The 16,513-nt window shown below is 38.2% G+C and overlaps 1 protein-coding gene, 1 long non-coding RNA gene and 1 pseudogene across 2 annotated transcripts; 1 reads left to right on the top strand and 2 right to left on the bottom strand.

Annotated features, from left to right (window-relative positions):
- Nucleotides 1-822: 822 nt before the first annotated feature.
- On the bottom strand, nt 823-2,287 carry LOC149102796 (small cysteine-rich protein 4-like). Its single transcript, XM_089274432.1, has 4 exons — nt 2,199-2,287; nt 1,934-2,065; nt 1,624-1,744; nt 823-1,047 (listed from the first exon to the last, which is right to left on the bottom strand). The coding sequence occupies exons 2-4, from the start codon at nt 2,052-2,054 to the stop codon at nt 1,044-1,046; spliced, it is 246 nt and encodes an 81-aa protein (XP_089130558.1). The 5' UTR covers nt 2,055-2,065; nt 2,199-2,287; the 3' UTR covers nt 823-1,043.
- Nucleotides 2,288-9,150: 6,863 nt separating this feature from the next.
- On the bottom strand, nt 9,151-10,798 carry LOC149102795 (uncharacterized). The gene is made up of 2 exons (XR_016202112.1): nt 10,290-10,798; nt 9,151-10,178 (listed from the first exon to the last, which is right to left on the bottom strand). It is a non-coding gene; the product is annotated as an uncharacterized LOC149102795 (long non-coding RNA).
- A 3,694-nt stretch (nt 10,799-14,492) lies between these two features.
- On the top strand, nt 14,493-15,966 carry LOC149102794 (uncharacterized; annotated as a pseudogene).
- Nucleotides 15,967-16,513: the final 547 nt, after the last annotated feature.

Here is a 16,513-nt window from a genome sequence, read left to right as displayed (position 1 = left end):
GCTTGGGCTAGATGTAATATACCAAACAAGAGAGGCCGTGTTTCATCGGAATATCTAAACACCGAGAAGGGGGATGAAAATACGGCGCGCAGCAGAGTATTTTTGACGAAATGTAATAAGCTTGACATAGAACGAAGTCCTTCCGCATTTTGTACTCTTCTTGGATTGAATACTGGTCTGTTGTAAGCAGGTCGCCCTTTGGCCAGCAAACAATTGCAAGGCATCCGGCATCCTGACGGTAATCCAACCTAAGATAAGACCGGTTTTCACTCGAGTGCCGAAACTAATACGCATGGTAACCGATCGTTTCGCCTACAAGTCGATTCGCCTACATCGAAGTCGCGCGCGCGCTATGTTCTAAGAATATTCAGAGCGTAGGCGAAACGACTTCGGTCGTGTAGGCGAAACGTGTAGGCGAATCGACTTGTAGGCGAAACGACCGACATTCCTACGCATTTGCTGGGATTTTGCATCACTGCATTCTTCACTGCACTACACGATTCACTTCAAAAAGCGCGCTACTTTATCATCCAATCAGAAATAACCAAGCCAATCCACTGAGCCAATCGCGACTCGCTTGCATACACTTTCGCGCGCTTTGCGTCAGCTGCATATATTTGCACGAAATTTGATTGTACATGACTGAATCCTCCGAGTTCTTAGCAGTTTTCATCTTTGAATTAAATGCCCTGCCCAGTCCTACTATTATATATTTCTGCACCCAACAAATCAATTGTGTTGAACCCCGAGTTTCCGATCGAGTTCCATTAATCTTCCTTTTCCCCCCTTCTTTCAGTGTTAATAAACGATGGAGACGAGAAATAGTTTTCAATGATTCACCCTTTATTTATCCTCTTGCTACAATTTTTAAAGTTCTCAGATTACCCATATTTACCCGAATACCAACCCCTTATAGGGCAGTTCCCCATTTACTCAATACCCGCATTTACTAAACTAATTCCTCGGATGTCATTTTGCCAATGATCATTTTAAGACTACGTTAAGGCCTTAATTCCATTCGTGAGACGTCATTGCCGCCACTATTACCTGGAAAAAGAAAGGAAATTTTCAATTACACTACATGATGGAAATGTTTGCTTCCTCGGTGGGGGAAGGGGGGGGGGGGGGGAGGAGGAGAGAAATTCCCATATAAAGAGCTGTCTTGGTACCGCTTAGGGTTTTCAGCCTTAAAAGGTCCACAGCGGGAGCCTGCGCGGTGCCTTTTAGGGTATTGAACCGAAATAAATATGACCGGAGATGATGTTGTGTTGTTTAGAGTTGGTACGTCTTAGGGGTGAAAAAAGTTTCTAGTCACGCCCACAAAACAGGATCTTGGTACCTCTTAGGGTTTTTTTTTCACAATTTCTGTCTACCAACCCCGTCTTGTTTATATGGGAGTTCCCAGAAGATTTGCTTGCGAGGAGCTTCGAACGAGTAGTCGAACTAGTCTTCAGCAGTCTTCTTGTAACCCTTGCCCTACTGTAGGTCATCCCCCTAAAATGTCTCGTTGCCCATCGTCCTTCTCTCGTAAAAGTGAGCTGGTCGGTCGGTTTAAAAATCGGACGAAAGAAGAATGAACATATTAACAAATAAAATAAATGATTTCCAGCTAGGAATCCTTACCATTCATCCCAGCAGCAGCATCCAAGACTAGGGGAACCACAGTAGTATTCAAAGCATTCACGAAAGCCCTCTGGGCACTGTCCCATCGGGTAGCACTGCTCTTCGCCATTATTCATGCATTCTGTAAGCAAACAAACAAACAAATAAACAAACAAGAGACAACGATCATTCGTTTGTAAACCATCAATGAGTAATACTTGAAATACGACTTAAGAATTGCAATTCATTTTAATTGACATGGCCAAAAATCAGTTTTTAAAAAAATTTTAACAACGTATGGTTGTCATCAATGAAACAGAGGAACACTCACCTCGTTCATTGCCGCCCCACTGCCTGGCGTGCAAGTTCATCCTCTTGTTTCCGGAGACAGCACCCTGCACGGTAAGGGCCCCCAAAATGATCAACAACAGGCAGGCAACTTTGGTGTCCATAACTATCGTTACTGCAACAGAAAAACACGAATAAGGAGAAAAAAACAAATGTAAAACGTTGTTAAGTTTTAGCTTAAAACAAAGCTTATTCGGGACATCAACTTCTTTCAACTCAAAATACTGAAGCACGTTCTGATGTCCTACCTTTGCTTGGAACTTGGAACTTGGAACTTGCAACGGTGGATCAAGGCGTGATATCAAATACTCTCTTCAAGTACTGACGAAGACTGCAGACACGCTCTTATTTATTCCCCATAGACCGCATAATTTATGCGTTTCTGAGAGGCGGTTGCCTTTTGGAATATGAACAAGATACTCGTGAAAAGCATTCCTACATGTTGATATGGTTACATTGACTACAAAATCATGGCGGTGTACTTTTATTTTCTAATTTCCCTCAGCGGGGAATGCTTTTAGTTGCAAATCTCCCCCAGGCCTAGCGCATATTTTGAGTTTCGTCTTTAAACATTACATATTATTTCATCCCCGCGTCCCTATTTCAACTTTTATTTTATATAATTTTACTTGACAGAAAAACTTTGTTCTCTAAGCCCTAATCACGTGCCAAATGTAACAAAGATTCACACGGGATTGAGTAGATTGCAAAAACGTTAGATGAAAGACCGATTCATTTTGATTTACCAGTTGTTCATGGTGGAATTCCAGTTATGTTAGTAAGACAACTTGGCTAACGGATAAGAAGTTTTCTTTTTATTTTCATATGCAGGTCACCCTATTTCTTGCAGCGATATATATCACTCAAGTTGTTCCCCCATATAAATACATTCCTCTTGATACAGCTGGAGTGAGTTGTAACACCCATATTTGGACGACTTGGATAAGCTCCCAGCCAAACCCAACGAATTGAAGTGTTTTTGTTCAGTCTGCGTAAGAGTCCTGAATACGGAGATTTTATAAAGAAACGCCATTTTAAAACAAATTTCTTTTGAAACGAATTTAAATGTAGGTAAAAATCATTAGAATTCGGAGTAACTGACAATCGCGAGAACTGTTGTTCAAGGCCTAATTCGTAGACTAACGTGTTGGATAATGTGGCAATGTTTAGGAACATCAAGAAAATAATAAGTAATAAATAATACCTCTTTGTGATTGTTTTGACTTTTATATCTTTGTTTTAGAAAGTTACTTGCGCCACAAACGTATTGACAATTTTTTTACTAGCAATTATGAGACACTTATCAATATCTGTTTTGTTAACAACCTTCTAAATAACTCTTCAAAAACTCGTTGAAAAGAATCTGAAATACCATTATTCTTTTTTTACTGGAGACTACTTTCATCTTATTGGTTTCGAGCGGTTTTATTGGGCTGAAAAGTACCGCTCGATTCCTTGTTCATTTTGTTTTTAATTTGCGGCGGCCTTTTTTGGTTGATATGTTTTTTTGTTATTAGAATTTTACCGAAAGCACGCGATATGTCCTTGTTTTTTTTCCGGCAAGTTGAGTAAACATTTGAGAAAAAAGTGAGACGGGCTAAACAGTGAAACTGGTTTCTGTGTTTCGTTTCAAAAATATTCTATCCTAAACCAGTTATCCATAAACACTACTCTCTGTTTAACTATGATTTCTATGATATAGACACGGGCAATTCTTTGTCGACACATTTTTAGAAATAAAATATTTATTTGATCATGAGCTTGGTTGCTGAAGACCTTTCTTTAATCATTGTCATAGCAAAGCCATAGCAATTTTTCTTCGGACAATTCTGTCTAAGGGGAAAGGGTGCAAGCATCAACCCGTGAGACAAGGCCAGACCACATCACCGGGAGCTACGTGCCCTACTCTTTTCGATAAGTGTGTGGGTTCTTTAACGACCCCTGTCAACAATGTACGGTTTATAGCCCTTTTCCGAGAAGACTTGAACGTCTAAGCATTTGCAGATGTGATTACAAAAGGCAGCACATTCTCCTCAATTATTTTAAGACCCTGAGTGTTGGTCCGGTCTGGGACTCGAACCCTCGACCTCCCACACAGCAGACAGGCGCTCTACAGACTGAGCTAATCAGGCGGCGGTTTAGTGTAGCTAGATGTAAAAAAGCACAGAGAGAGAACCAAGAGAATGGACTTGTCAGACGTAAAGTAAGTCCAGTATTTTATCCCCTGTGGTAACCAGCAAACAAACTTTCCTCCTCTATATAGTGAAGGCTATCAATTTAGAGGAAACACTGGTTAAAATACGAACACTATCCCAGCAATATCGTACAGCTTTTTATCTCGGAGAAAAATAGAGGTGTCGAAACAGATTAGGCTTAAAAAAAGAAACGGAAGGCAGCATCTAACAAAATTAATATTTGCTGAATTCTCAGACTTAACGAATCTCCAGCACTTGTTGCTCTCCGCTGCAACGTGGCAGAGTAAGGATAAGATATCTTAAGATAAACTCTCCTGCAGATCAGCAACTAAATTCTTTGTTAAGAGTAAATCCGTTACGCCTACAGCCGAAAGAAGGATGAAAGGAGGCAGTCTAAAAGAACATACAATACAACTCATTTATAGCCTTCCGTTTAATGTTACCAAAGACACTAGACTCGCCATTTTCCAATACAAAATAATTCATCACATTCTACCCACAAATGCGACACTTTTTAGAGATTCAATCAAGGAACATGATAAATGTCACCTCTGTGGAGAAAGACAAACGTTAACCCATCTTTTTGTTACCTGTTCCGAAGCTCGGCTTGTTTGGTCTCTCTTTACTAATTGGTGGGGCTCCAAAAACAGAGGTAGGATCACTCTCGATAAAAATGAAATAATATATGGCATAATTGAATATGTATATGGCATATATCATATATGGCAGATATGAAATAATATATAGCATCTTGGCTTGATTATAGCCAAATATTATTTATATACTGCCTCAAGAAAAGAAGAAGAGTTATTTCGATGCCTTCTTAGCGATTAAGATTGAGAAACATAAATCTAAGTCACAAATCAAGATGCGAGAAAGCCTCCTATCGTAGCTAACCCCCGACATGAAAGTAATGTAAGATATTAACAAGTTGTAAATAATGTTAATATTGTAAGTTTTGTTGGTATTGTTAAATTGTAAGTTACGTTAACATTGCAAGTAGAGTAGGCATTTTTTTTTCGTATCTAATTTTATTGCAATAAAAAAAAAAAAAAAGAAAAAAACATTCCACGGAAAACTTAACTGCCTTGCGAGGTTGATCCCTTGCCGCTATAGTTAATTTCGCGTTCGTTCCGCGCAGTAAAAGAAAAAATTAAATTATCAGGAACAAAAGCCATCTCCAAAGTCCTTTGACTTCGAATTTTTTTTTCATCAAACAAAAGAAGTTTAATAATAGTATTTGATTCTCTTTTTAACTTCGTAAATATTTTTATGACTTATCTTATATATTTTATTGCATTCTACCGTTCGTGACATTTTTAAGTATTTTTACTCCTAGAAACATATTTATGCTAATTTTATGTATTTTTACTCGCACTTATCGTTAGCTTTTATTGCAAAATCGATCTCAAAGAAATTACTCGTCAATATTAAAATCACTGTTCTTTTTAATTACGTCGACGAATGTTACCGGTAAATCGGAAACCGATATCCTTATTTAGTTTGTCAAGTTTGTGATGGTTGCTTCTTTGACAAAATGTTTAGCTCATTTTAAACTGATTTAAGAAAATGAATTCCTTCAAAGTTATTGAATGTTACGGGCTTTCCTATGGAAATAAAGCGTCATGAAATCTCTGAATGTTGATAAAGTTGAAAATACTCTTCATAATTTTTTTGACTACAGCGTCTTTTTTCTTGATAATTGAGAGAGATAGTTTAGTCAGTGCTACGTGTAAATGCTCAAGTTAACAAATAAAGAAGCCCCGACTGTGCTCTGTTCTGTTGTAAAGCACGCAGGAAGCGGTAGAGCACGAAAGAAGTGTAGGGGAAAACACGAGACGTAGTCGAGTGTTTTTCCCTACTTCTTGAGTGCTCTACCGCTTCCTAAGTGCTTTACAACAGAACAGAGCACAGTCGAGGCTTCTTTATTTGTTTTATGATAAAGAATCAGATAATTTCCCCACGCATTCGGCTGAATTTTCAAACCAAACTTTATTTTCCAAACGAGCAAAAGTGGCGTCAGCCGTGTACTGTTCTCTGATAAAGCACGCTAAAATAAGCCAATCACAATCCTTGTTAGAATTGTTCAAATAATTTGATTGGCTAACGAAGCGACAGCTGTCAATCACAAACTGGACTTCAGCTAAGCTTTCAGTTTCGAGAAGTTTGAGCGGCTTTCGAGAGAAGAACGATGCCTTCAAAGTTCGCTTTTAAGTTAATTTTTAAATACGGATCTCAAGGCAGGTAAAGGTTTAAAGTCCAGAGGAATCCGGCCGTATTGTGGCCCATGAAAACGAGCACTTTTCCAGTGGAAATTACGAAACGCGGAGCTCAAAGCTTGTGGTTGAAAGTGCGAAATGCCGGGTTGAATTTGAAAGGAGCTACAGTTATTTACGGCTTGTAGCCGCATGCAGCAAGATTGCCCGAACTAGCGTAAAAGTTAGAAAGACTTAACGGCTCCCACTGGTTCTACTTCGAGCACAGAAGAGAATATCAGAACAAGTTTTGCACTGACCACTCGTCGGTTTGCTTCGCTGAGATGACCGGAGAACGAGCGTTACTACACTGCATGTAAGTGTTGTTTGAGCAAATGAGCATTTTTAATTGTAAATTTACAAAAATAAAGCTTCTCATCATAAACAGAGACAGTTCAATTGTTTTCTGTCGTTGTTTTACTTCTTAGTATAATTTCTGCCTTCGTAACAAAATTAATGTCTTTATCGAAGCACTGTTTAGGTTGAGAATTTGTGTATTTCGCTACAGCTGTACATGTTTTGTCGGCGGGAATCTAGCAAAACTTGTTATTTTAGTACAGTTTTAACACTACTGTTGCTAACAATGGTCTCTGTGAGCCATATTTACTGCAGAAAAATAGCTCGCTTCCAGTGCGTTTGTCTGAGTCACAGGGGATGTTTAATTTGGGTCAAATTTGTCAAAATTCCGAAGCAAAAATTTGGAAGCCAACTTATCGTCATCAACCCGTGCTCTGTTCTCTGATAAAGCACGCTGTTTCAGCCAATCAGATCGCGCGTTATATGGAAACTTTATTATAAATAAACTTAAAGTGATAACTTATTAATGACTGCTGTTTTAAAACATACCTTACCGGCATGGTAACATGTGGTACCTTTTGGAAACAATTATACTGTTACTAACGACGTAAACAAAACATTTCACTTTTAGTATTACTAACCCTGTACTTTGGTCATAACAGGTTTTGAATTGTTAATCATATTCTCACTAACTGTTTTGAAAGGAGTAATTTTGCGAAACGTTTCCGACGCTTACTTGCACTGAATAATTTGAGCGCTTACCTTAATCTTGACGAGTTACGAGCACGTTACTGTTCTATTAAAAATAAAGTATCTACAGTTCCCTTGACATATAGGATAAACTTGACGTATGAAATAATTCTTGTTTTGAGACAGTACATTTTAGTCATTTTTCAGTCTGAATGCACTAAGATTGTGTGTATTTGTGCTCACACTGCAAGAGAATTATTCCGGGGTAACTGGAGAAGAAAGAGCTGTAGTGAAATAGAGGATTAAAATATTTCTATCTAATTTCCTTTGCCGAAAGATGAAGCATCGCAGTATTAAGGGGATTTCAAGAAAATGATTGATTACTTCTTATTTGATATCACTAAAATTTATTTTCTCCTGACACGTTTTTTCCGTGACTTTAATTTTATTGAACAGACGCAATACTCATTAAAAAGCGTGGTCTGCATTTGTGCGGGGCAGATGTGCGCAAAATATGTTTTTGTTGGGTGGCATAGTGAAATTCAAAAAGTAAAACTACACATACTGATGCGCAAAAGTTGTTCACAGTTTTATTATATTCTAGGTATCGGTGACATTGGTACATTATAGAAGTTTCTAAATGAACCTTATTGTGTAATGAAATTTGGCGATAACAAAGCTTAGAACAGTCAGATAATGATAAGTCAATAACATCTATGGAATATGAGTGGGGTTGCTCACCTGAAAAATCGCGAGTCTCTCGTTTCAAATTTTGGGGCTTTTCAGTGACATTGTGAAAATTCTCAAACAAAACCAACGATATTGAAAACGCATTTGAATCACCTGTTTTCAGGTGCAAACTATCAAACGCATAGCTTAGTTGATTCGGTGGACACTCGGCTGGTGAAAAAGAGTTGCCTTTTCGCCGCTTAATAACTTCATCTGTATATGTCACAGAACAAAAGACACTTTGAAGCTGGTGAAGATGTTAAAGCCATTGGTTATATTTGGAGCAGCAGTGAGTGGATTGGCTTAGTGAGCGAGGTCGAATTGGATTAAATAATCCAATTTATGCTATGTTATTCAAAACATTTTTCTTTGAATACACTATAGCGAACTTTACGGGTAAATAAAATTGCTGCCCCTTATTCAATTTTCCAGGTTTATGATACAGGTATTTGCTTCTCCGACAACATTTGTTACTCATTTCAAACTGAAAACTCCTTCAAAGTAACTAAAAATAACGGGAGCTGCTATGAAAAATAAACTCGGAACGCCGAAAAGCTTGTTGAAAATACCTACTCGTAATTGTTTTGGTAGGTGTCTTTTCTTATTGCTAATTGAGATCGGCAGTTTAGTCAGTGCTACATGAAAACTAGTCACGACAAATTTTAAGTTATCTTGCAAAACTATGTTTAAAAACACAGTCTTCCCGGCCAACTAGGAAGTTGTGGCCGATTTTAAAGTTAGATTTGTTATCTTGTGTGAAACAATTGTATCAACAGTTACGTCGTAAAGGAAAACATTTAACTGTGTACTTTAGTCATTCAGGTTTTGAGTTGTTAATCACTTTGTTAATTGTTTTGAAAGGCGTCGGTTTTAAAAGGTTCCGATATTATTACCAGTTCTCATTATGTTGGCGGAAAAGCTATTTTTTCTTTAGTAGTTTAAATGAACACATGGTCGCGGTTTTGCTTTATTGAAAATATCTACAGTTCCCTTGACATGAAAGGTAAACTAGGCGGACTTAATGTTAACAATGGTTAAATGATTTATGTGTTCTTTTTATTTTATTCAACAATAAAACTTGTTCAGTTTTTCCCCAGCAATTTATAGCTTTTGATCTCCATCCAATATATTTGAACAACCCGTTTGGACAGCTGGCATTTGACTTCCATACAGTGAACACCACTAGCGTTTGGATGATTGCGATCACTACCAGCTCAGCGCTCCTTGCCACTAGCTACCACTTTCCATATGACCACTTAATATTTACGATCAACGAGATCGAACTTAAGTCAATTTCATCGATTGTTATCGTAAAGATCGCTACAATCGCTGAAGAATGGTTTCCACACGATTGTAACGAGCGGTTTGTGTGTATTGGTGCTTGTATTGCTGGGAAATAAATCCCGCGGAGTAAGTGGAGATGTAGTAGACTAAAAGGTTAAAATCTTTGCTTATAATTCTTGTCCGATTAGTGGAAAGAACTCTAAATAGGGGAGGATATACTTTGCAGAGTTTTAATTGCGCTGGTAATATTTTTTGAGGGTGTCACTTAACTGTTAGGCTGATAAATCAGTAGGATATCAAATAGACATAAAAGTAATTTTCATCCAGGAGTTCAAATTGTCTTTCGTTCAATGTCGCGCAGAAATTTATCGTAATGGTAATTTTTTGAACTTGAAGGATATACTCGAGACAGATGAAGGTAATGAAAGAAAAGAGACTATTTAGTTAATATAGGACGATTTTTGTTGCTTTCGAAAGATATATCGCCTCCCACCAATCTGGCCCGAACATCGGCGTCCTAAGTGAGTTGAGGTTGTTGTTAGTTCTCATCTTTGCTCTGAAGGTTTTACTCCGGTCCTCTCGATAATCTATCCAACCTTCTAAATTCCAATTCAATCTGGAAACAGTGGGCAAAGAGCCTCTCCGTGGGATGTGCCACTGAGCAATTTATTAATTTATCTATTTATTATTATATTCGACGAAGGAGAATACATTCCTGATTTCGTCGTGTTCTTTCCCCGTGTTACCAGCCAGAATTTTACGAGGTTTCTCCAAATCTCTGCAAGAAAACCAAAATGGCGTTTTACTTAAATTTTGAACTCTCTTAACTTTTTTGTTTTGCCGAATAAGTATATATCGACGGCACTAGGCACAATATCGGAGAACATACCGTATAGATTCCATATGCAAATACGTAGGATCGCAAACGTACTTGAAAAGTAATTTCCCTCTGTAGCGCTAGGACCAGGTCGGTGTGAAAACAAATCATTTCTGAATCCAGCTAAGGTTTCGAAATAATATGGAATTTTATAGACAGGCAACTTCTCGATTTTCGAACACATGCAACTGACGCGTCAAAGTTGACTCGTGAATTGTCCACACGAAGTTAGGTTCTATACCACAAGGCAGTTATGATCAAGAAAAACGAGTTAAAAAAGGCTTGAGATGCCACCGCACGCTAACTGCCCATCAGCATATGCCGTCAGTCCTTGAGCCCTCTCATTGAAATTTTGTTCCTACAGACCTGTGTGATGTTACCGTACCCAAATTCGCAATCAGCCAATCAGAAGCCATGTCTATTGTTATGATGATGATGTCTTAAGGTGGCTTACTACAGTTTTGATGGATTATAACGGCCAAACTCTTAACTCTTTTGAAGAATGTTCCAAGATGTTTTTCCTTTCTCTGTTTACTGTTTACTTAAGTCTCTTACAATTCTATGTGAAACTTGAACAATTAAACGTCAACAAATGGCCAAAATGAACGACCGAGTATATGACCCCACCTCAAAATTTCAGGAATAAGAAATTGGCTCTGACTGAAACTTCATGCAAAGTAAAATAAAAATCTGTAAGACAGATTTTGAACTATTTTTGATTTCACTTTTTCTGATTGAACGTTCATGCAAAGTAAAATAAAAATCTGTAAGACAGATTTTGAACTATTTTTGGTTTCACTTTTTCTTAGTTTGCGAAAAATCTGTCTTACAGACTTTTATTTTACTTTACATGAATGTTAAATCAGAGCCAATTTCTTATTCCTGAAATTTTGAGGTGGGGTCACACGGGTAGATTATTTTGTTGACCTGCTAGTGCCCAGTCTCTCCTTAGGTACTCGGTCGTTCATTTTGGCCATTTGTTGACGTTTAATTGTTTAAGTTTCACATAGAATGGTAAAAGACTTAAGTAAACAGTAAATAGAGAAAGGAAAAACATCTTGGAACATTTTTCAAAAGAGTTAGAAGAAGGACTGTTTTAATCCATCAAAACTGTAGTAAGCCACCTTTTAAATTGTTGGATTAATGGTGGAATTTGGGGATAGTAAATACCTAATCGTACCTTTTTGGTGCGCTTCAGTGGCATATTAGGCGGTCTCGCCATGGGTATCCTGACTCGACTGCGTTTCGCTGAAATACGAATCATCACTCGACCAAAATCGCCTGATATGCCGGAGTGATAACGTTGAGTTGAGAAACGAAACGGTATTGTTTTCAGTTCAGGGGTGAACTATTTACATAGTGATTTGTAATATCCAATCAGAGTAAAGTTCGTAATTGTTAATGTAAATGCGGCGGCAAAATTTCAGCCAAAACTCGGTGCATCGCAACAAAATGTGTCATTTGCAACATTTCAGTGAAACTCTCGTTTCTCGGTATTATCTTACACAAGAAAACTGCGAACTGGACTTCATAGTGATAGTGAAAAAGAAATATATTTTCGAAGTAGAGACACCGCCACACCACGCGATTTGTCCACCAATGCGATATTTTTAAGCCGATGGAAGCAGTTAGTGTTGTTTAGTTCAACAAAGAAATGGTACTGTTTTCCGTTTCAGAGTGATTTATTGACATAGTTAGTATGAATGTTATCAGGGTAAACGCTTGTAAATCACAAGGTAAACATGTTCAGCAAAAATAACTTCTCGAAACTAAATTTTATTTCGTGACACGGAAAGAAAAAGAAATTAAAATGTCATGCAGGTAGAAATAATTGGCGACTTAAATGTTCCTAAGTCTTACTGAAGCGATGTATTCTAGAGAAACGAAGATATCTGTTTCCGTGATTGATTTAAATGTGATTAGGATTACAACTACGGCGACATAATTTTGAGGCCTACTCTGGGACCTTAAGTCGCCTAAAGTCGCCTTAAGTCGCCTTAAGTCGCCGTAAGTCGCCTTAAGTCGCCCTAAGTCGCCTAAGGTCGCCTTAAGTTGCTATCGGTTACGCAATGTTAAAAAGGCTTCAGCACACTCAAATTGCTCCTGTAGAAGGTTATTAGACTTATAACTGTCATGTTAGGGTAAACTCCACTCTAACCCTATGGAGGAGGAGGCACGATGGCCCAGTGGTTGGTGCAATGGACCCCTATTGGGGATCATGGCATTGTGTTCTTACTCTCATAGTGCCTCTCCTCACCCAGCTGTATAAATGGGTACTGGTTGCGGAACGGGGCTGGCAGGGTGCAGCAGAGGTAACCTCAATAGGTGCGCTTTTAGTTTTTTTTTTTTAACACTTGTTCCCAATGCATTGGAGCCATCTAAAATTTCCCTTAAAAGGTCCTAGTCAGCCACACCTTTGTTTTTGTTTATGTACAAGAGTTTGGCTTTTATGTTTTATTTTCGGGGCATGTCAAAGCAAAGAAAATCACTGTGAAGCTACTAGAGATAAAGGGAAATACTTTCAGGAACACAACTTGCAGTAAAGCAACAAGACTTCGACTCACCATGCAATATCAATAATTTTGATGGCATCGAAAATAAAAGAGGCTGACTGAGGACAATTACTGTATTACGCCTTAAAGCCGTGGCTCCTTTATACATAAAAAACCTAATATTATAATAGTCCTGCACCTGTCCAGCCCCAATGTTAGCAGGAATAATTTCTACATGTGGACATTACTTAAATAGGAATCACAATCTGATGTATACTCTCTCACAGATCGCTTTTTATTTCTATTAAGTTTCATTTTTTTCTTTTATTTCATTGTAAAAGAGCTGATAAAAAAGATGACACTGTGTGTTATCATCAGGAAATATATTAAATACGGAAAGATATAACAAATGACTATCGTCTATACTGCAATAATTTTATTTAAGCTTATTAATTTTTGTACGATATAATTTACTGAATCAAATCGTCCGAAGGCCTACACTGTATAATTAATAAACAACAACAGTGAGAGGTGTTTCAGATCATCAAGATGAAAAAAACAAAAAACAAAAAAAAAAAAAACAGAAAAAGATATTTCTGCGTTAAGGCTCAATTCTTTCTAGTCAGTTTTATCCTGAGTAGTAAAAATATGGTCTTCTAAAGTCCGTTGAACCGAACTGAACCTGCAATTTAATTTATTTAAACTATTTGCGTTTTACTTCCACATTCGACCAACTGTAAACGTTAGAATTTCGTACTTGGACGAACCAACTTGCAGCATATGTTTATCTATCTTTTTCGTACATTTGATGAAGCCAGGTATTCACATCATCTTATACAGTTTAAGTGGACTGCACTACTGTTACTATCCAAAGTGAAAGTTCAGAAAATTCTCTCTCAAGGCCAATGTTTGCAACACGTGACTTAGTTTGGCCCCGTGACTAAAGTTGTCACGCGAGCTACTCGCGCTCACGCGAGTATGATTACTCCGACAGACGTTTACAAAAAACAAGAAAGAAAACAAATCGCCAAACCAATACTCTCCGAAATTTGAATACTGTAATTTATTGTCGGGTGATTTGAAATCACCCGAACTCTTGGCAAGAGAACTCGAATTTTCGTGGCACAGGCTGATGTCTCGTCTCTTTGAAGCATGGAAACCAGTAAGCGCAAGGGTTACTGGGAGAATCAAAATGGCGGAAACCAGTGTTGCTGGTATCTATATATCAACTTCTATTTTTGGTGTGAAACTGGGCATTTTTAATGTGTCATATGGAAACTAGTGAAAGCTTGTAAGGTGTATTTCCTGGTGGTCTGATCAACCGTGGTAAAAACGCTCTAAAAAGATTCGATTAACTGCCAGGGTCATCAAAGTTTTCTGGATCATGGAGCCTGACAAGGTAGTTGGTGAAATTTGACAGGACGTGTTCTTACGAAGGAACTTAGCATGCGGTACTCATTATGGTATTGGAATATTTTGTCTGTCCGAGGCAGGAGAGCCACAAATCGATTGGGTCCCTGAAAAGGACTGAAATCGACAGGGAGATGCCAAAAATATGGCAGATAAGTCTACCAAGATAACCGTTTTTATAATTCGGGAAGCATTGTAAAATAAATGCATGTAAATGAGCTAAATTAAGTTTAATTTCCCTGTTGTTTGAATGATTTATGGAAAATATACAAACATTTCAATTAAATCAAAATATCTTAAATGAGGTACTGGGTCGAGTAATGGCGACGTAAAGACGTGCGTTGCTGCCGCCCGCCGATCTTTCTGCTCTGTCTTTGGTAAATGGCCGTTTTTTTCGGTCAGTTTTTGAGCAAAAGAAAAACCATATCCTCAGACTCTTCCGACGAATCATCTCTTTCGCCGGAAATCAAAAAAACCAAGCCATACTCCTCGCCAACGCATCACGAAGACGAAATAATGACAGCTCTCAGTATAACACAAGATGTTGGTGCAACTCTACAAGCAATCTTAGCAAAGCTGGAAAAGCTTGATTCAATAGAATCCGCCGTGAAGAAAATTGAAGCCAATCTCGAGAACTTAGAGATACGAACCCAAAGGCTAGAAGATTTCCAAACAACAGCGAAGAAAGATATTGACGATCTAAAAGAAGGGATCAACTTTACTGGACAACAACTCAAGGATAAGACAGAAGCTATGGAGAAGGTGCATCGACTCTATGAAACTCAATTAGCAGAGCTCACGACAAAATGCCAGAAAAATGGGGATTTGTTAGACGAGATCCACACCAAAAATCTTTACTTAGAAGCCTACTCTCGCCGGGAGAATATCAAATTCATGAACATAGAAGAATCGACAGAAATAGGCGGCCGCACTAGTGAAGACACCGAAGAAGTTCTCCGAACTTTTCTGGAACGTGATCTTGGTTATAGGGATGCAAGGAATGTAGAAATTCAGCGAGTACATCGCATCGGAAAAAGCAAGGATGGAAATCCGCGTCCTATTCTGGCCCGTTTCCTTAGATATAAAGACTGTCAACAGATCTTTTACTGGGTCACCGGCTTAAAGGCACTAACTTTCAAATGTTCCGAGACCTTCCCCAGGAAATCATTACCCGTCGCAAAGTACAGATGGGAGCTTTTAAGGATGCCAGGAAAAATGGAGTGGCTACCTCCTTCAGCCAATCTCAACCGGATAAATTGTATATCAGAGGTAAATTGTGGCCGATCGGGCAAAAATTTACTATTTAATTAACACTAAATAAACTTTGTTCAGATTGACCGGTAAATTGTTCAAACTTCTCGCAGTTTCGTTATTGCCAATATGCTTTTCACCAATTAGAGGCGGTCGGCAACTTAAACGGGCTAATAGAGTTGCAGGCTTTTTCTCTTTTTTGCTGTAGTAAGCAATCAAGTTGCCTAATTTCTCCACCATAAGTCCTTTAGTAATTTTATTCATTTTGTGTGTGTTTTCGTTTTACTGTCTCCAGGGCATAAAAATCTATCTAATTAACAATAGTTTAAAGGCATGTGGTCATTTAGATATCTTTTATTGTGAAAATGCAAAACAGTCAACTCAGCCTCCTTCATTACTCACAATACAACAGATCTGAAAATAATTTCCCTCAATGTCAGGGGATTGGGAAACAATGCCAAAAGAAAAGAGGTGTTTAACTGGCTGAGAGCGAAAAAGCAATCTATATATATGCTGCAAGAGGTCCATTGTTCTCGAGAAACTAGCGATATATGGTCTTGTGAATGGGGGTACAAAGCGCTCTTCAGCTGCTGCAACAGCAACAAAGCAGGGGTTGGTATTCTTTTCAATAATAATTTCAATTGCCAGATCCACAAGGTTTTCTCGGATCCGAATGGACGCTTTTTAATATGTGATATCGTTGCTGATAGCAGGCGTCTGACTGTGGCTAACATCTACGCTCCGAATGAAGACGATCCAAACTTCTTTCAGGTTTTTTTCGATCATTTATCAAACTTTAAATGTGGTGAAATCATAATTGGTGGGGACTTTAACTTAGTTCTTGACGTGGAAAAAGACAAGAGGGGTGGCCTTGCCAGAACACACAAAAATGCCTTAAAAGTGATTCGAGATTTCTCTGAAAATCTTGGTTTGACTGATATTTGGAGACTTTTCAACCCAGAAGCCAGGAGATATACTTGGCGCCAAAACCAACCAGTCATACATTGCCGACTCGATTTTTTTCTAGTAAGTGAATCATCTTTATGTGATGTGACCCATGCAGATATTTTTCCTGGTTTCAAA

Source organism: Orbicella faveolata, unplaced genomic scaffold (assembly GCF_042242905.1).
Source record: "Orbicella faveolata isolate gen_17 unplaced genomic scaffold, um_ofav_v1 contig_35, whole genome shotgun sequence".
Taxonomy (NCBI): domain Eukaryota; kingdom Metazoa; phylum Cnidaria; class Anthozoa; order Scleractinia; family Merulinidae; genus Orbicella; species Orbicella faveolata.
The sequence above is the reverse complement of the archived record's forward strand: the minus strand, read 5'-3'. Positions and strand labels throughout refer to the sequence as shown.

Excerpts from the sequence above, each read along its gene's own strand:
- LOC149102796 (XM_089274432.1), bottom strand. The coding sequence starts at position 2,054 with ATGGACACCAAAGTTGCCTGCCTGTTGTTGATCATTTTGGGGGCCCTT. Across the intron at positions 1,745-1,933 it reads GTGGGGCGGCAATGAACGAG|AATGCATGAATAATGGCGAA; the intron begins GTGAGTGTTCCT and ends GTTTGCTTACAG.